The following is a 20912-nucleotide window of genomic DNA, read 5'->3' as shown; positions in this document are numbered from 1 at the left end:
GAATGAGATACCCTCTTATTTTTATTTTGTTTTTGCTGCAAGGATTACACACCGACGTATCATTCCATTTCTCTTTCGCAATTGGGATGAACCAGAGTTGAACCCTTAGCAGCACAGGTGAGGAAGCAAAAATGAAAAGCCTCTAAAACGACCTGTCATCTCCACTTATAAAATCCTCCCTTTTCTCATGCAGCTGCTCTCCTACATACCCAGAATACACCTCAGCGTGTAGCCCTGAAGCAGCAGTCTCTAATGAACCCCTGGTTATCTGGTACAGGAGTAACATCAGTAACATCAGCAGTGTGAGGCGTCAGGCGCTATCGTCCTCTGTCCTGTTTGGGACTGAAACTACTTTGTCCTGGTTTTGTGGTCCATTTGTCTCCCCTCCACCCTCCTCCACCCCTCCCTCCAACTCGATGCGAGGTGCTTAACAAATGAGCCCAATAGTTGCTGAGCTGTTCCTGCGACGGCGGCGGCGGCAGCAGCAGCGGTGTCTCTCCAGGGTCACACGGGGAAGGGGGATGGCTTGGGCGCTGCGTTCTTGCTGACCTATTCACTACCTGCCTCTAATGGGTCATATTTTAGCTCGCCGTGGCGGTGACAAATGGCTGCGCTCTAAAAGCCCTGTCCAAGGTGCTGAAACTCGGTTGATCTATGACTGAGTCCCCGCTGATAAATGCCTCCCATCAGTTTGCGCGTGACGCCGATTCATCACCTCGCTCAGGTTTGTGTTGGGAATCCATATTGGATTTTTAATGAAAGAGAATATAATGCAATTCAAAGTCAATGGGTTTGCCAATGTCCTCGCACTCACACACCCTATTAAAGTACATAAACCTCCACAAACACACAAAAACAGACTATCTCACACTCTCGTCCTGCTGTTTTGAGATTGCATTGCATTTCACTAACAGCATCAGAACGTCCTGCATTGAAGTGAAGGGCAGCTCCTGTAATTGTGTTTGTCTATCAGCAGATCTCACACTTCTGCTACTGTTTGATTTGGACAAGGACACAGGAAAAGATTTATGAGCTTCATCCATACAAATTTCATACACAACAGGCAATAGAGATGTTTATAAAAAAGACGCTTTTGTTGTGGAGAGTGTCCCAGATTTAACGAGAAAAGATTGTAGGTACAAGACACCACACAGGTTTAATGAAAAATGTATTTGTTCATAAAACTGTTTACATTACAGTCGGTTTTATTGTACACTAGACTAACATTTTTTTTCCTGCCATTATAAACTATCTTCGCTTGGCACCGTTTAATGTAACACAGCAAAGAAAATGCTTTTTGCAGACATCAAAGCCGTCTCAACAAGGTATTTAAGACAGACTGTGCTGTGCTTTACTCTGGTTGCACTGCATGAATGACCAGTAGCCGTGTAGATTATAGTCAAGATATCTGCCTGATTAAGCTTGTTATAATGATACAAGTTTGAAATACAAAATAGTCTCTGCTTTTAGTCGGTTATGTAAATGTAATTGTGTATGAGTTCAAGTGCAAAATGTCCCCATCCAAGTCGTGAAAAGAGGGCACGTAAATTACATTGTCTGGTGCCCCATCACTCTTTGTCTTCGCATAATCCCAAAGTGCTTTTACCGACAAGGACGTTTCTTACATGGAGTTGTCCGGTAAGTCTATTACAGTCGCCCTAACCTTGACCCCGGACGCACCGAACTCCAGGAACGAAGAGGAGAAGGAGGAATTATCGCTAGGAATCAGCAGCGTCTCGTCCGGGTCCACTATCAGTTTCCTGTAAAACACTTGGCTGTACAGAGATGTGTAGATGACAGAGCAAGCCACGGCGACCACAATAAAAAATACAGCACAAGCAGCCATCACCACACCGTCCCAGTTTTCGGGTTTCTCCCTTGGGACAGCTGCCTCCTTTGTGGTGACGTTAACACAGTCCCTGTTGTATCCAGACTGTGCTGCAGTGACCTCCACACAAACCTGGTAGCGAGTGGATGGCCTCAGCTGTTTGATGTGGTATTCTCTGACATCAGCAGGGAGCCGGGCTGTGAATGGCAACAAAAGGCCGGTGCCCCCGGCTAAAACGGACCAATTTAGCTGTGATACCAAACCACCTGCACTCTCCCAGGAAACCATCACAGAATGAGACTGGACAGATGTGATGTACACATGTAGAGGTTGGCTAGAAGGCTCAGCAAAGTATCCGTCCACCACCACCATCACAGATTTGAGGTCTGCACCGACGAGGTTGTGGGCAATGCAGGTGTACGAGCCAGCCTCCTGCTCCGAGGCGTCGTAGATGTCAAATGTTCCCTCGGGGTGCATGTAGTACTTGTCAGACACACTGCCGGGTAAAACTCTGTCACCTGGTGGCGTCACCCAGTAGATCTCCGGCTCCGGTTCTCCAAACGCCCGGCAATGCAGCGACACTGAGCTCCCTTTACCGACCTCGACCCGATCTGGGAGGCTCCCAGGTGAGATCAGTGGGAGGCAGATTTCCATCATCTCCCTGAAGTGCACCTGCCGGACGTGCTGGCCTTGGTACTCTGGAGGCTCCACGCAGAACAGGGAGTCCGGTTCCATGAACCGAACTGCCGTCCTGTTCATGTTGACCCAGCGGATGACGCAGTCGCAGCGGATGGGGTTGCTATGCAGGCTGACCTCTCGCAGGTTGGGCAGGGATTCCACGGTGCTGCGGTGGAGCGCACTCAGAGCGTTGCTGTTCAGCATCAGCGTCTCTAGCCTGGGGAGTTTGTGGAACGCCCTCGGGTGGATGTAGGACAACCTGGGGTTGTTGGTGGCCTCGATTTTTGTCAGCTCTGGCAGGTTGTTCAGGGCAAAGCTGTCGATGGATATGAGCTCAGGCATGCTGTTGATGCCGAGCTCCTTGAGATGCATCATATCCATGAAGTCTCCTCTCTGGATCCTCTCGATGGGGTTCTTATTCAAATCCAGAAACTTCAGGTTCTGGACTCTTGTCAGCGCTGCTCGGGGGACACGATTAAGCAGGTTGTCAAAAAACGAGATGCTCTCCAAGTTCTCAAGACCGACCAGAGTGTTGTCAGGGATTTCAGTCAAATTCATCCTGGCGAGCACGAGGCTCCTGAGGTTAGCCAGAGGTTTAAAGTTCATGTCCGAGAGTTCGAGGATGGGGTTTTCTCCCAGCATCAGTATTTCCAGGCTGGGAAGCTGCTGGAACCACTGGCTGTTAATCCTTGTCAGTCGATTGGAATTGAGATGGAGCCTGAGCAGCCTGCCCAAGCCCCGGAAGGCCCCAGGGCTGATGGAGGAAATCAGGTTGTGGTTGATGTAGAACTCCTGGAGATTGGGCAGAGAAGCGAGGCAGCCGTCAGAAAGCTCCTGAATCCAGTTCTCCTCCATGTGGAGTGACAGCAGCTGGGGGAGCGACCCCAGACAAACATCGCTCACCGAGGAAATGTTATTCTGAGACAAGTCGATTTCGGTGATGTTGGCCAAGTAATCCAAAGTTTTCTCCACATTAACGATGTTGTTTGTCTGCAGCAGCAGCACCTGCGTTTCCAAGGGGAGTCTCTCCGGCAGCGCTGAGAGGCCCAAATCATTACAGTCCACAGTGGCAGCCTCGGTGTAAATAGAGCTGGGCGAGAACCAGGGTCGTATCTCACATCGACACAATGCGGGGCAGCGAGTGGCCCCCTCGGAGGCCAGAACAAAAGCAGCCAAAGACAGCTCAGCCAGCAAACAAGCCACAACTGCTGTCTCCTTCATCTTGGCCCCGTATTCCCTTCAGCCAGTAATTGGCCCTTATGGAGTCAGCTGTTAGCACTGTTAACTTCACAAATAAAAGCTCATTTGTTACTGCAGCGAGACAGAGTGGATTTCTGCTGACGCCTGGTCCCCGAAGCTTCGTCGGCCCTCTGTTGTCTACCAGCTCTTGGCAAAGACGAGAGGCAACCTTTTGAGTCGTTCGTGGTCTGTGCCAGGTTGTCACGAACGGCACGATATGTCAAGGTCGATGTATCCTTCAGGGAGCGACACTGAGCAGCAGAGGGGCGGCTGAGGAATGTCGTGGCTCCAGCTGGGGACGAATCACTCTGCCTTCCATCATTATTATCCTCTGTCGCTGTCACCAGTGTCAGTTTCCATCTGGGAAGACAGGAGAGAGAAAAAAGAGCCAATATAACACGGTGCTGTTGAGATATTAGGCATATTGACATTTCAGAATATTGAGGCTTATTAAGCCTTTTCAGCCTCATTTGGTTTTATTGCTTTCCTCGCACCATCTGAATTGTAAGTTATGATTAACTTGACCTTATATGGATTATTTGACTGGTTTGAATCCACAAAACAGCACTTTTGAGTCTCTGTATGAAGCTCTGACAGACTGGGGGCTGATGTTTTTATTGCTTTTTTTAGTCAAAGCAGTAACACAAGTGTCCTAGAAAAAATGAAGCTTGAAGAGTCTGTTAATTCAAAAGGCAAAACATTGCAAGTCCCACTTTTTTCATTGTAATTAACCGAGCTTCGCCTCCTCCTCTTCTGCTGTGAATAATGCACCTGTGCACACTTCTCAAATCACCCACCACAACACAATAAGCAGACATTTCACCACAGCTGATACACACAACCTCGAGGCATCGCAGACCCAACCAAAAATATCTATCAAGCAAGCTCTTTGCATAATTCATGAGGCGCTGAATCAACGTTGTCGGTACAGGTGACGGGTCTATGGCAGGGGCTCTGCCTATGTCGACTGCACATATTGATGTTTTGATTAATTTGCGACCTTGAGTGCAGAAGCCACCGCTCGAGTGTATGATATTAAATGAAGCTGTCGGTAAAGGCTGGAGCAGCCAGCTGCTGATGAGGACGAGCTATGACACTTCATGCATATATTAGCTTGTTTATGGCAGTTTGTGTGAACAGGTCTGCAAAACTGAAGGAGTTCAAGTTATTCCCCCTCCTCTCTCTCTCCCAAAGTTGTGAACTAAATTACCTTTACTCAAGTAAACTGTATTTCATGACAGCATTTTCCAACCAATACTTGTTTCCTAACTATACATGTGGTCTAAGTATTTATTTGTTTTGACTTACTTGACAAATCCCATGAAAAAGGCCATGGCTGTGGTTGAATACTCAAAAAAAATCTCCTTTCTAAACACTTTTCCTCAACCTTGATGGAAAATCTCATGACGTGAAGGAACAATTTGAAAGAGAATTGATAAGGACTTAAGAAAAGAGAACCGATTGAACTAGGCTCTTTTTTCAAAATAAAAGGGAACCTGAAAAGCCTGGCGCACACTAAGATATGTAAAATTTAGAAAATGTGAGATTTCACTAATAGGATTCACCACCAACAACCAGAGTCTGGATTCAAAACTCCAAATCTCGCAAGGTCAAACGCAACTTCAGAGTAAACGAACATGGCAGACATCAACCGTCTCGTTTTTTGTTTTTCCGTCTTCTGTCAGCTCACTTCCTGGCTATCCGTCACATAGCAAACCACAGAGAGCGTGCTCTGCTTTCCTCGGTCTTCCCCGCACATAACAGGATTTTTGATCAGAAATATTGAACATGTTTATCGTGGCGGCTCAAAAGACGATCATGGAGAGTAAAATCACTCTGAACACACCTCACACTGCAGGAAAATCTGCCAAGATCATCTTTAGTACCATCAGAACAGAGCGAAATGGTGCATTTGTTGAGGACTATTGTCAGCTGTGGTTATCACATTTAGCTCTTTTCAGACCTGAACTGAATGTAAGAGAAAGGTATTGGCCGGAATATAAGACAATTTTTTTTTCTGAAACCTACGTTTTAAAAAATTGGAGGTTTTCCAGTCTGTTTACAGTGACTCTGTCAGAGCTCAGCCTTTAAAGTGTTTGGTTAGTTCAGTTTAACCTGCAAGAGTTTCTGTTCTGCAAAAGAAGAAATTGATTCATGATGAGTAAAAACGAATTCATGATGTCTTTACTGCAGAAATGAAAATCTGTGAGTTACAGCTGTCACAAATGATGAGCTCTGAAAAATGTTGACTGTCAGAGAAAATAATTACAAGAGGAAAGAGAGGAATCGACAGATGACAAGTGTCCACTGGGAAACTGAGCCACAGACCGACTGAATTAAACTTCAGTTCGAAGCAGCAACAGGACTCAGAACGTTTCACTTCTCTTCTTGTTTAGAGATTAATGTTGATTCATAAATGTTGTTGTGATAATTGTTTAGAAATTACGTGAAAATGCAGAAATTCACAAAGAACAGTGTCCAAACGTCTGAACGCCCCCAGAGTCAGTTCATTGTTTTTATGGAGTTTGTCGACAGTAAATACACAATAACACCAGACTGTTCTTCTGCATAGAGACTCTTCATGTCTCGGTCTCTTCCTCTCCCTCCCTCCACCCCCACATCTCTCTCTTTACACCCTCCTTCTCTCCCTCCTTCTGTTTTTTTCTCACCCCCCTCTCGCTCTTTCTCTCCCTCCCTCTCTCCCTGCCCCATCTATATCTCTCCCCTTCTTCCTCTCTCCATCACTCTCCCTCTCTCTTTTTCTACCTCTTCTTTTCTTTCTCTCCTTCTCTCTCTCTCTATCCCTCTCTCTCTTTCTCTACTCTATTTCTCCTTCCCTCTTCCTGCCTCGTCTATATCTCTCCCTCTCTTTTCCCTCTCTTTCTCTACATTTCTTTCCCTCCCCCCTCTTCCCTCCCTCTCTCTCTCTTCCTCTCCCTCCCCCTGTTCTCTCCATCTGTGTGAAACTCCTCACTCAGTCACATCCAAGCTGCTTTGTGATGACAGCGTTGGAACAAATTACTCTTTCTTTACAGAACCAAACTCTTCATTCACTCAGCATATAACCACCCAACATATTTTATTTTTATCATCCTGAAATTACTCTTCCATTCACGATCATTCCCGTGGTCGTCTTTGTTTTGCTCATTAAAACCTTTGCAGGCATCAGAGAGAGATGAAGAGGAGGAGGAAGCGTTACAGTCTTATGTTAATGTTGCGCAGCAGAGTTGGAAACAACACGTTTATGTACAGTATTTAGGTAACAACAAAAACAACTTATGCTAATGAAGTGAGCGTGGTTTGAATGTTAAATGGAGTGTTTAATAGTGGATGTTTTCTCTCTTTCCGTTGAGAGCGAGCGAGAGACGCCGCCGTGTGCTAATTTAATTTCTCCTGTTTACTTCTGAGATGCTCACACACTCATTTCTCTCTTATTACTTAACACTAGGAGCCTGCAGTGACTTCCTTCATTTCCCCTTCACACACACAGAGCTACATAAAATGGAGAATCAGAGTGGTGGCTGACTTTCACAACGCTTTGAATGTGGAGTTAATGTTACTGGTGTAAAATGTGCTGCTTCTCCGTTCGTTTCCTCAGGCTTTAAATACTCCAGAGCCAGTTCTAGATGCAGGTTTTTTTTAATCCAACATTTCAATGTCTGTGACACTTGTAACACAGGTCCATTCATTCCCCATGGTGAACTGTGTGATCCATCCAATATGTTTAAAAAACTCCAACTTCAGACAGACTGTATGCTGTATGCCACAGGAAATTAGCATGAGAATGAATTATTCTATCCTAACCCTAACCCTAACCCCTAACCCTCAGTATATTTAAGTTATAACATTTAAATTTGTCTGTGCATTATGTCTAGCACCTTGTTTCCCCATAGCTCCATATGCGAGTCTACCGGAAAGTTCTGGTAACCTCCATAACCTGTGATGTGTTTGCAAAACTCAGTTTTTTGGGGGGATTTTGGCCCAGAATTTCCCTCAAGTGCATTGAAAGTTCTTTTTTAAGCGTAAAAACAAATTATCTAACTTTTGACGGCGTATTTAGCTAATATTGGTAGCATACTGGAGTGTGGATCTTTGTCTGATTTTTGCCTCAAACAGACAGAATTAATGTTCAAATTCATGCTTTTGTCTGTAAAGTGATACATTTCCATGTGTTGCATTGAACACTAGGGGATGTTCTCCATTTATTTATCAAAATTACAGACACAACGCAAAACTTTGTGGAAACAAGGCGTGAAGCTGTGGAACATAAACCTCTTTTGCATTTCATCTAAAAATACATTCAGAACCTAAAGAATCACTTCCTAGCTGTAACTGAAAGATCAGATTTTCAAGTGCAAAACATGATAACATTAGAGTCCTATTGTACAGGCTGGACACAGCGATCAGTGGTCTGCCAACAGATATCTGTAATAACAGAACAAACACTGGCAGGTGATCAGTTCAATCCAATCCTTCTTTCAATGACATATCCTTGATTATAGTGGTTCTGCTGAAAACTGGTGGAAACAAAGTTCAAGAACCAGAGACATTGGGTGAAAAATGTGGGAATAGAGCACCAGAACCTAATGCTGGTATTTGATATTCATCAATATGAACTAAAGTACAAAGAAAGATTTGGATTTCCCATGTAATAAAACGAACTATTCTGCATTAAGCCAGACCAGGATCTTTCTCTACCCTGAACCAAGAGCTCTCCAGATACGTTAATTAATGTTTCCTCATTACATTAATAGAAAATGTAATTATGTTTCCTTTTTCCTTCAAATAGTACTTGCTTTTGCAGTTCATACAAATGTAGTGTAAACTACATACACACAGGCCTAAAATTAAACTTTTAAGGCCAAAGTAAAAATACTTCCAGTCAATAAAGGGAAACAATTTCTCTGTCTTTGTCAAATCACGCAGCAGAAACTCGTCATTTTTCTGACATACAATAAATATATATAGATCTATATATATAAAGACTGAGCAGTAACGGCCTCATTTACTGCCTCCATGACAGGAGTCAGCAGTGCTCCTGAATAAGTGTGTTAACTTAGCGACCAAGTTAGTTAGTCACCGCATTACTAAGCTTCCATCACCACCCACCATATCTCACTCTGCCACTTCCTGATCCAACGAATCGCTCATCGTACTATCTGTAATCACAATATACAGTTTGAGTCACTTCCTCTCTTCTACCCCACGTTTTCTCCCCTGCCTCCACTTTCGGCCAAAACACCCAAAGTTATCTTTATAGTTTAGGATTAGCGCCCAGCTACACTCAAGCACTAAACCCCTCTTAGAGTGGGAGCCCTTCGCTTGACATCCTGAGTTCCTCGGCTGCACACAAAGCTACATCTTTACTGAAACGCTGTGACCTCGGAGGTCAGAGATCATAGTCTCTCTGCGTTTATTTCACCGCCTGAAAAGAAGAGGAAGAAGCTGCTGAGGGGCTTTGGTATTAGCTTTTCCACACTCACTCTCTCTCTTGCCAATGCAGCACTTAAGAGTGACGCTCCAGAGTACAGAGGAAGAACGAATCTACTGTAGTTGATAAAAGTATTTAGTAATGCATTATATGACCCACATACAGACCTGAGAACAGCTCTGTTTAACCCGGCAGGACTGCCAGCCTGGGCACTTTTAAGTGCTGAGTATTGACATTCTGCGAATGGATTAAAGCCGCCCCAAATGTGAAATATTTATGTATTTCTCATACCGTGGGTCGGAGCTCTTAAGGCGCTGCCGTCCTAATATGGCAGACGTCTCATAAAGCGGTCCCAGGCCTCCATGTTTTATTCAGCATTCACTAATACACACTGCTACACAGGGACCTGCTGCTGTCAGAGCTGAAAACCATGTAGCATGGTCCACCCTCTGAGGATGATCAAACTATATCAAAATCCCTGTTGAAAAGATGTCACAAATATTTTGTCATTAAAGTAAAACCAGTTTCTGAAAAGCTGGTATCTTGCAGATGACAGATTTTATCGTTACTTAGTTAATTTGTTAGTTACCATTAGTGGGAAGACAGATGTTTTCACTTTCTTATTTACATAAAACACAAGAAATGACATGAGTCAAATAGTCAAAGTCAAATAAAACATAAATATGTCATGTAAATTCAAGAGAATAAATCCTCTTAACATCTAAAACTTCTCTCCTCTCAAGTATTTATCATTTCTATTATTATGTTTTCATGTTGTCCATCCATCCGTCATTTTCCTGTGAGCGTGATATCTCAGTAACACCTCGACGGAATTTCTTCAAAATTGGTACAACCATTCATTTGGACTAAAGGAAGAACTGATTAGAATCTGGGGGTTGAAGGTTGGAGGTCACTGTGACTACACCAATCACATTTTTGGCCATAACTCAGGAACATTTCTGAAACTGAGACCAGAAACTGCGATGCAGACATCCAGAATATCCTATCATAATTCAGGAAGACGGAACTGCAAGCTGTATATTTTGTAAATATTACACATTAAATCCATTTCATTGTCTTCAAACTGCGAGTGTTAGGTGACTGTTTTGGTCCAATCATGATCAAGCAATCACAGCTGCAGTAAAAGTTAGTTAGGCTAGTTTTATTAGCTCTAGAAGAATAATTACCCTGAGACTGCAGGCTCAAAAATTGAGGTCTGAACTTAACCATAGATTTGGAGAGATTAGACCCATAGCAATTACAATAAAAAATATATTTAACACATTTAATTAAATACCTTCAAAGTCTTCACTTGTAGAACTATGGTTTTACCAAACAAATGTCAACATTCACTGCTGTAACCCTGTTAATTCTCTCTAGATGTCAATCCTAGTTTATGTTTTTGGAAATAAACAAATAAATAAATAAAGTGAAAAATGAAATATAAAACATTGAAAACATACAAGCTCTTTACAGAAACAGCTTCCTGGTTACTCAGCTTAATCTACAGATTGATTCTGTAAAGACACTGTCAAAAACCGAGATCTGAAAACCCTGACGAATAAAACCTGAACTTTTTAATCGGATGGACGCCATTAGAGGCAGGTGAGAGAAATGCCAGTAGTGCAATGCATAAAGATAAATCTACTCATCATGAATCTACTGTATGCTGCCAGTGGACACGTTACTGAAGATAAATGGAATAAATGAACAAATCTGACACATTTATTGGCTAAAATTTGCTGTGAAAGCATCCAAACATGAGCTGATAAATCAGATAAATAACAGTCCATGTTCTCAGTCTAAACTCTGGACTGCCTCTGCTGCTGCCACCGGCTTTAAAGTTTGTCTGTAATTAACACTTGTGTGTGCGGCTCTTGATGTATCTGACCTTTCCTTCTGTATAGATTCCCTGTTAATAACTCTCCTCCCTATAGGCAGATGGTGTAATAACCATCAGATTCTCTCTAATGTTTATTAGCCGCTGACTTTTTTTTTTCCATTAGACTCGTCTGAAAATCTGAGTTTGACCCTCAGACAGTGGGCTGCCGTCCTTCAACCCCTCGACCTGCTAAAAGAAAGTGCCTTTGAGCAATATACCGAACACCCACCAGCTCCAACTGACCCCTCATCTCTGACCTCTGCCCTCCCTGTGGGTTGCTGAAAACTGGATTTTTCCTCTGCCCATCGAGAGTGTATGTAGAAAAAAAACAGATGAAATGAGCTTGTGTGCTCTTACCTCTCAAGGACATCTCATGCAGCAGATCTCAACTTCAATCCAATTTATTTCTAAAGCAGCTATCAAAGCTGCTCCAGACAAGATTTTGATGTAAAAATCCATCCCTTTTATCTGCCTGAATCACACTGAAGAGTATCTGCACCAACCGAGACTGTGGATTCTCCGTTTGTCCAAAGTAGTTTCTGCTGTCAAGATGGAAACTGGTGGGAAATTAGACTGTCCTCATAAAAAAAAAAAAAGAAAATCTACAGTTTCTTGAAGTGTCTAGAAGGACGTACAGTATGTACAGTATGTTCATGTTGCATCGTTCAAATAATAATAGATACCATGAATCTCAAGCTACTAGCTTTGTGAGCATAAATACAAACAGAACTTTCAATGAAACATCTTCCAATATCAACATCAGCGCCCTCTGGTGTGTAGACATCAGCATTTACACAACTCACTAATTAACCAAAACTAACATCTAAAAATTAGCACTACTATTACTAGTAACCTGTAAGCTACAAATATGTGAAATTAGAAGTTTATAAGTGCTGCTGCTGTTTTGTAATTAATTAAAGTATTTTCCAACTGCTCTACTGAGAGTATACCCTGTGCACATCAAAAGTCTTAAAATATTCAGCTAATTATAAAGGAGCTGCTGTTTGTTTCACTTGTTAATGAACCACTCTAAATACATGAAGCCGAAAAAAGTGGCTAAATCAGCACAATAACAAGGCTAGCAGTGGAGGAAACCATCTTTGAAGCAGGTGCTAACACTTCCAATGCTGATAAATTGATATATTTGCAGAATTAGCAAGAAAAATAATCATGTCAACTAAGTGACTCCATGGTTTTATTCTAGTTCCACTTAATCCCAAAGTATTCAACCAACTCACCGAACTGTGAACAATTTTGTTCGTAAATGTATTTGACTAAAAATTGAAATTACATTAGAATATAACCTTCTAATCTGTTACATTTCACTCGTTGATTTTCAAGTGTGATTTCAAACGTAACTGTCACCACCTAGATACTTCCTCGCCTTGTTTATGTTGGCATTGCTATTATGTCATACAACCACTAGAGGGCAGCTCAAATCGGTCTCGCTTTCTGTTCTATAGTAACAAAGTAAAGTCGTATTAGATGTTTAAAACTTGTGTAACCTCCCCTCAAAAGTTCTGTCAGTTTTAAAATTTCTTTGTCGCATCTTAGCCTTTTTGTTCCTGATTTGACCAGTAATGTTGATCCAAATTCTGCTTATTTAAAAAAAGTAAAACAGAAAGACAGCGGGACCAAACTCAGAAGCAGAGAAGGATTAATTTCCTCCACCTGCTCCTGCTGAGAGCTACAGTAAATCTGAAGGCTTGCCGTTCATAAGACTCTCAGCATGAGCCTGAATTTAGCGCCGGATGATGCTGACGTCAAAGCTCAGTCATTGGGAGGCAGATGGTTTTCATCTCTGCGTAACACATAACTATGTACTCATACATGAGAGCGAGGAAGGAGCTCAGAGGAGATGTATTTCTGCTCCTTCGTATCTGCAGCATGAGCGAGTTCAGGCCTTTGAAATCAAATGGTTTGTGTAAGTGCAGGAGAAATTAACAGGAAAATGTACAAGGAGGCTGTTTTAGTTTTTCAGGCAGGTGAATGTGCTGAGCAGCTGTTCTAACCAGGGATCAGAAAGAGCTAATGTCGTGTTATATTGAAGCCAAGAGAGGAGAGATGAGGTTTTTGAGATATGAAAAGGTCTTTGCACTATTTACTCTAATAACTGAACAGAGACGTTTAAATCTTCGAGAAACAAACTTGAAGTACTTCATCTAGTAGGTTTGAATTTATCCTGATAAAAATCTTGGCTACAACTAAAAGTTTGATTTTTATTCAGTAAAGAGTTACAAATAATGACAAACGCCCTGAGTAAAACTAATTGCTTTGAAATGTAACTGGAGGTTAGTAACAGATTATTCCAAACAGTGACTACCTGTGTTTCCCTAATATGTCTTTTTTCAGACTGGTAGAGAGAAAACACACATTGTACAATGTTTATTTGCATCTGTAGATTTCAATTACAATACTTATCTTTAAAGATGGTTTTCTTGTACACTGAGCCAGAAATTTCCACTTCAGCAGCTCTTATGTTCACCAAACTTTCCAGTTTTATTCCCATCTATATTCTAAAGGTTTTTGCAGAGATTTTTGTTCATATATCATTCACAGTTCAATTTATAGAACGTTTTATTCTAGAAAACTTGGCAAAAATTGATTCTTCGTGGCTGATTTATGGAGTGATAAAAAGAAAAAATCCAAAATCTCCTTTGAATTCTTGTCTTCAAGAATTTCAAACCTGACTTTCTGCTCTGGAAATTCATGCAAATTAGTGCATTTTTAATTAGATAATGCCTCATTTGTATATTTAAACATAAAATTCCAGAAAACTTTGAGTACAAAAAAGTAATCATTTCAATGTAAGTAATTAGTAATTATTTAGTAGCTGTAGGAAACATAAGCAATATATATGTTTGTTCAGGCTGGAGGACATAAATGTAGCTTTTCATTCATTCTAAGAAAAGAGGTAATAATCACATTTCTTGCCACAATATACAAATTAGTACTACAGTATATAAACACTATTAGAGATACTATTAGATTCTGTTAGGGCAGCTACGACTGTAACAACTAATAACTTGATCATCTTTTAATGAACTGATGATCAAACTGGATAATTAGGTCTTCATGTCGTGATGGGACTGAATGCAATCTGGACTCTGTATAAACAGGTTGGGGTGGTATACCTTCCATCTGTGCTGTTTGTCTTTAGATATCCTCTCTGTTTATCAGACATTAAATGCTGTTGTCATGAAGTCTCGAGATTATATTTTCGGTTCATTAGAAGTTCTGCTGACTGGAGTGTGTGTGAACTGGTCAAACTGGGAATTGCTGTGTTGGTGTGCAGAATTTTATAAATGCTTTAAGGCTGAAATGTGAAGATCTGCTGCTTTTCTGTTTACTATCATTTTAAATTTAATAACTTTGGATGTTTTGACTAGAAAGTGATTGGAAGATTTGGCCTCTTGTAACATCTGATGGTTGTTTTCATTGTTTTAAAACCCTTAGAGGCAAAATTATTGATCTGTAAATCAGAAAACAGACTGAAAATAATCTTTAGTTGCAGCTTTAGCAAAGTCAAACACTGACTCGCTCACCTGTCCATTCACATACACTCAGGTGTCAGATTATTAGGTACACCTGGCTAAAACTAACAGAGTCTAATACAGTAAATCCTCCCTTCGTGGAGGTGTTTTTTGTTGACACAGTATTGGTGCTGATGCAAGTCATTTTAGAGGACGTACTCTGAGGTGCTGTTTGTCCACCACATTCAAATCAATGAACAGGTCTGTGTATAACACAATGCAGTTCAACTACAGCTTGTAAAATGATCGCACAGTTGACTCAACACCTCTTTACCATAGTCACAACAACCTTGAGGGATTGTTGTACCTAATAAACTGATCACTGAGTGTACGTTTGTTTTGTGTTAATGGCATTTCTGAGTTGCCTGCTGTGTGTCCTGGAAATAAAAGTGCAATCAGTTAATAGGGTTAACTGGATGTGACAACATGAATCAGACTTTTTCGCCTAGATTCGTTTGTAATCAATAAATCAATTAGAATCATTATCATCAGCTGCAGTTTGCAGCAGAGACATGAACAGAACAGTGTGTTCCTGCTGCATCTCTCTTGTCTTTAATTGATTTCTCTGGGTGTTATTGGCATGAAACTAAAAGACCATGTTGCCAAAACATCAAGATAACATCAACATTTCTACATTAAATCCCTCCCTTCTCTTCTCCCTCCATCCGCCATTGATTTACTATTAAACCAGTCCCATGTGAGTCCAGTCCACTGGTTTTTCCCTCCTCCTCACCCCCTCCTCCCCTCCTTGTTAGCGTCGCCAGCATTAGAGTTCGCACTTAGCCTCCACTCCCACGAGTCACACTTCTCTCTTTAATCAGCAGCCCTGTCTTACTGTTAATTACCCTCGCACAAACACAAACACACTCACACACTACACACTAACACTGTAAACACACACAGGTTGACCTCTGTTTGTTGGTTTACGATGGTGCACGTGTAAAGCTGCAGTCACCTGTGCGTTCAGTGTGGAGGAGGCAGCAGCAGATGGGGTTTTTGCATCGGCTCTGACAAGTCGCTGGATAGGAAACCGACGACGGTGCAGCGTTGTGTTTTCAGACTCGGCTTTGTGTGGCACTGACAGTGGGAAGGGGCCACCAGATATTTGCACACAGAAGCCTCAGACAGATTCATATTAGCAAGAAAATGAGCCAGTGTTTTGGTGGAAGCTAATTAACCTCAAAATACTGCTTGACTCTTTATTAGATTTTGCTCTGCTGGGAAACCTTGTGTCCTTCATTCATCTGGATGTTACTTTGACTCGTACCACTGGCCTAAACATTACTGCAGCAACTCCCCAATGGCAGGGACCTCCGCCAGCAGGACAATGCTCCCACCACACCACAAAAACTGTTCAGAAACGCCTTGATTTCTCAGTTATTTCCCTAAAACAGCTGCTCAGTGTCATTTATAGCGAATGTTACTCATGCAGGAGGGAATACTGCATTTGCTGGGGATTATTTTTCGCCCTACCACCGAGCAGGAGTGTTGACATTCAGTGATTCTGCATTTAATTACATTTAATGATAGTTGGTGAAAGTGAAAGAGAGAGTAGAGGGGATGTGGCAGTAGCATCGTATTTTACCCAGTCTAACTTTATTCTCTCTTTGTAAAAATCTGCGCATATTGCAACTGAGCAACAAGTCCTTCAGATTAAATGACAAAATATGTCAGTGACTTGATGTTATTACTGTTCACAAGACCTGCATTGGGGTTAAGGTTAGGGAGTGACTGCAGTCACAATGGCGGTACAGGAAGTGGGAAACTAACAACGATGTCTTGTGTTTAAACGGCAATCCTCAAAATTCCTGCGACTGTTCGGCGTCTTTGATTTCATTGTAAACTGATGTTGTCCACCACCCTCCACCTCCACCTCCACACTACTTCTCTCTCTCTGATAAGAACTTTATTCTGTGGGATTCTGGGCTGAGGAACACGACAAAGACCCCAAGGTGTTGATCTGGCCTCCTGCCATTGGGGAGTGCTGTCCCACCTGGGAGATACAATTCACTTTTGAAATATATCACTCAATACACAAATGCACATTTCAAGGATGTAAAACAAAAAAATCTTCAGAATAAATTAGTATTGATTTGATTTGAGCAAGATGTTGTTTAGTATTATCTAGTGGTCATATTTCCCAGAAGCCTTTTGGCAATATGCTGATCTATCTATAACGGTCAGACAGTTCTGGAGTTTTCTGCAGCTGGTGTTTGCACAGACTGCAGGAATCATTTCAGGACAGATAGTTTAGGAGGTCTAAATCCATTTGTGAGCACTCTTTTACAATGAGATGGGGGCGAGCATGCATCATCATTTACGTGACAAATGAGCTTCCATCACTATTTATTACAGGCTGAATTTGTTTTCTGAGAAATTCTCCCTCAAGCATCCATCTGAACACTGAGGAAATATTGCAGTTTGGAAAACTCATGAATCTACTACAAATGCTCAGACAGACCTCCGAGCATCTCTTCAGCATAGAGTAAAGCTGAGGTGGATACAGGCATTTTTAAGGTGCTATATGTACTTTTCTTCTATCACTACATAGCTAACGTTAGCTTAATACCTGTTTATTAAACTAAGAGTTTCAGCCATTATTGTCTTCAAAAGACAAGAGGTTAGAAAACATCCTCTGTGTGGCGCTACTTCTTCAGAGCAGACTGTACACGACAGTGAGTTGCTATCAGAAAGTAACAACACAGGTTTCGGCTAGGGCTACCTGGTTAGCATGCTAACCTCTGTAGAAGAAAAGAGGAGCTAGAAGTAACATTGGCATTACTTTCGATCACTAGACATAGCTCTTATGAGCAACATTTCCTCCAGGTTGGTAAGTAAACAGTTGTTTAATGCTATGTAGGAATAGCAAACACTCATATAGAGCACCTTTAAGAATATGGAAAAGAAAAAAGTGTAGAGAGAAAGAAATGTGGAATCATTTTCTTTAAAGTTATCAGGGTGTGGAGGAGCTGGTGGGCAGTGATGGAGGAGATAAGTAAATTAAGAAAAAGTACCATTATAAGTAAAGTAACAAAAAAGTACAGAAGAGTTAGCCTGTCAGGAGATTTTTGAAGTAAATGTCGTACAAAATGGCCCCTGTCAATGTTATATTATTGAATCATTATTATTTATGCATTAATATGGGATAGGCACTGTTGGGTCTTTAAATGTAGAAGAAAATACTCACTTGTGTATTTATAATGTAGTAACTCTGCCACTGCTGGTTGGACGTCAGTATCTCTAGAATCCCTGTGTCTAGTTTTCAGTGCTTCTCTGCTAATTATTCTATATAATGAGATGTTGCTGTTTTAAAATGCAAATCTATATTCTGTGCATGGGAGGGAAAACACGACATGATTCTCAGTCATGATCAGAAATGAGGAGTAGTTTGTGGTGGAGGAAAGGTCTCTGCAGACCAGAGTTATATTTGTACTGAGAGCTTTTTATTTCCAAGCTTTGACCAAGCAGCCTGAACTTAAACGAACATCTTGTTGTGATGAACAGGTGCTTGTATCATCTTGACATAATTTGTCCTCATTTAAAAACACATCCTCCCCTGTTACCCCCCGAAACAGGGAGTGAGTACCCAGAGAAAACAGCCTTCTGTCATTATTTAATTAGCACTAAGTCACATTGGAGTAATCCTCCTGCTGTATTGTCAATTAGATGAAATTAATACGCCCGGTTTTGCCCGTGTTGTCTTAATCGGTAATAAATGTGCCGCTAGCCGTCTTGAGAAATCATGTGATGAAAATTAAGGATGAACACTGACGTATTACTTGTGGAGCTCAGGGCAGAGAGAGGGCTGCATCTTTAAAGTCTCCACAGCCGACATTCGGTCGTCTCCTGAGTGTTGACGCTGCTGCATGTTGACGTGAGGAAACTGAGCCGGTTTTTGTTCAACGGGGGGGGGGAGTTAGGCAGGATCAGGATTCGACCCCTCTTACTTGACCCTCGTTTAGCCCAGGAGGGGATGAAAACTGAATTTCAAATGAAGACACTTTAGTGCAGCAGCTGTTAATTACCATCCATCCTTGCTGTATTAAATACAGCAAGGATGGATGGAGGGATGGGGGAGGTGGAGAGGGACGGAGGTTCTGGTTAATTAGGCAGGCAGCGATGGGAACGTCTCTCCCTCGTCCTGCAGCCAATCCTGTGACCCCTAAACTCTTGACTGTACCCCCCACCCACTCCAAGCCAAATATAAGCAGCGGTGGTGGTAGTTGAGGTGGTGGAGGCGGCGAGCTCTCTCTCCTGACTCATGTTTGTGCCACATCACACACCTCACCTCAGCATACGGCGTCTTTCCACACCGGCTCCAACCAGAGCTGACGAAGCTCGCAACACTTTCACCTCGTTAGCGTTAACAAGCTTGTTAATGTGATCCCACCCCCCCCCCCAACACACCACCGTGTTTGCTCGGGACCTTTGTCGCATGCCGTCCGTGAATCTTTCCTGCTTGTCACCACTTTGACCTGCACGAAAAAAGACGAAAATACTGCCCTACCACCTCCACCAACACCTCCCTCCCGTTCCCCAAAAAACAACCACCAGCTTCATCCGGTCTTGTTGCACTTCAGGGGATGAACCTGTGGAGTGACACTGACAAGACTCGACTCCATGAAACAGCGACAAAGATGCAGACTCAAGATGCAAAAACAGCACAAGGAAGCTGCAGCAGCGTCTCCTTCAATTTAAAAACCTGCGACAAATATTTTTGAAAAAAGAAAAAATCCCCAGCCCTGTTTTCTTATTCCCCTCAGCTGTCAGAACCGCAGGCTGAGCCGCCACAGCTCTCAAGGACTACCGCAGTCCTCACAACACACACTCACACAAACACACACACACAGTACACAATCCTACACAAACACACACACAAGTCATGCATGCAGCGATGAAACACTCACCAGTAGAAGCGGTATCCATCACGTCCCATGCAGCAGCAGATATTCAGCAGGTATTCCTGGCATGGCTGCAGCAGCGTGTGTCTGTCTGTGAGTGTGTGTGTGTGTGTGTGTGTGTGTGTGTGTGTTTTATTTAAGGCATGCAGCGCTGCATGTTAACATCCAGCAGAAGCAGCAGCAGCAGCTATTTTCCTGTTTTCCTCGAGTATCTCCAAGAACAAACGTCTTCTCTCTTTTTCCTCTCCACAGCGACAGAGAGATGTGGAGAGAGAGAGAGGGAGAGAGAGAGGGGAGGGAGGGGGAGAGAGAGGCTGAGAGAGAGAGAGGAGAGAGAGAGAGAGAGAGAGAGAGATTGGGAATTTAAAGGAGAGAGGGGGTGAGAGACACTGAGAGTGAATGATAGGTTATGTTTGTCATTCCTCCATCCTTCCTCTCCTCCTGCTTTTGGAGAGATCATCCATCACTCTATTACACACACACACATTAATACACACAAACACACACACACACACACACAAATACTAATACACACACACACACACACACATTAATACACACATTGATAGATTCCAGCTCCCCAGAGACCGGCCAATGAGTGCTCAGCTCGGTGGCCGGAGGTGAAGCCGATTGGCTCAGCAAGCTGTCAGTCAGTCATGATCCCCTGTATCCCCACGGCAACGAAGAGGAGGAGGAGGAGGTGGTGTTAGGTGGTGGTGGTGGTGGGGGCCAAAGAGGAGGAGGAGGAAGAGAAACAAGAAGAGCAAGAGGGAGACAAATGAGGAGGTGAAGAAGCGAAAGCAGGAACTGAAGGAGACAAAGTAGGAAGAGGAGGAGCAGGAGGAGGAGGTGGCTGGGGCCAGGGGAAAGAAAAGGAGGAGAGAGAGGAGGATGAGGAGCAAGACAACAAATGAGGAGGAGGTGGAGGAAGTGGAGGAAGAAAAGAAGGAACTGAATGAGGCAAAGTGGGAAAAGGAGTAGAAATGAGGAGGTGAAGGAAGTGAAGGCAGGAGGGAAGGAAGGAGGAACTGAAGTGAAAGTGGGAGGAGAAAGAAAAAGAGAAAGAGGAAGAAGAGGAGGACAAGAGGATGTACAGGAGGAAGGAGACAAATGAGGAGTAAGTGAAAGAAGAGGAGGAAGAAAAGTAGGAACAGAGGGAGACGGAGTGGGAAAAGGAGGTGGAGTAGGTGGTGGTAGTGATGGTGGGGGTAAGGAGAAAGAAAAAGAGAAGAAGGAGGAAGAAAGAGAACTAGAGGAAAGAGACGAGAAGAAACAGAGAGATCATTCAGCCTGATCCAAACATCCCGTTACAGATACACTCGTGGACGGAGGAGCAGCTTGGGAAGAAAGTCAGACCTGTCGTCATCACACCTTAAATCAACAGTTTCAGGCTGTAATGGTTTAAAATGGAGCCTCTGTT

General features: G+C 42.7%; 2 protein-coding genes across 2 annotated transcripts in view; one reads left to right on the top strand and one right to left on the bottom strand.

Annotated features, from left to right (window-relative positions):
* immp2l (inner mitochondrial membrane peptidase subunit 2) overlaps positions 1 to 20912 on the top strand; it is a 124678-nt gene that overhangs the window by 85010 nt on the left and 18756 nt on the right. The window lies entirely within an intron of this gene.
* LOC108893515 (leucine-rich repeat neuronal protein 3-like) lies at positions 1131 to 19748 on the bottom strand. The gene is made up of 2 exons (XM_018691612.2): positions 19499 to 19748; positions 1131 to 4105 (listed from the first exon to the last, which is right to left on the bottom strand). Exon 2 carries the CDS (start codon positions 3725 to 3727, stop codon positions 1622 to 1624), a length of 2106 nt encoding a protein of 701 aa, XP_018547128.1. The 5' UTR covers positions 3728 to 4105; positions 19499 to 19748; the 3' UTR covers positions 1131 to 1621.

The sequence above is a fragment of the Lates calcarifer genome, linkage group LG10, assembly GCF_001640805.2.
Source record: "Lates calcarifer isolate ASB-BC8 linkage group LG10, TLL_Latcal_v3, whole genome shotgun sequence".
NCBI lineage: Eukaryota > Metazoa > Chordata > Actinopteri > Centropomidae > Lates > Lates calcarifer.
This window is presented reverse-complemented; position numbering and strand designations above follow the sequence as displayed.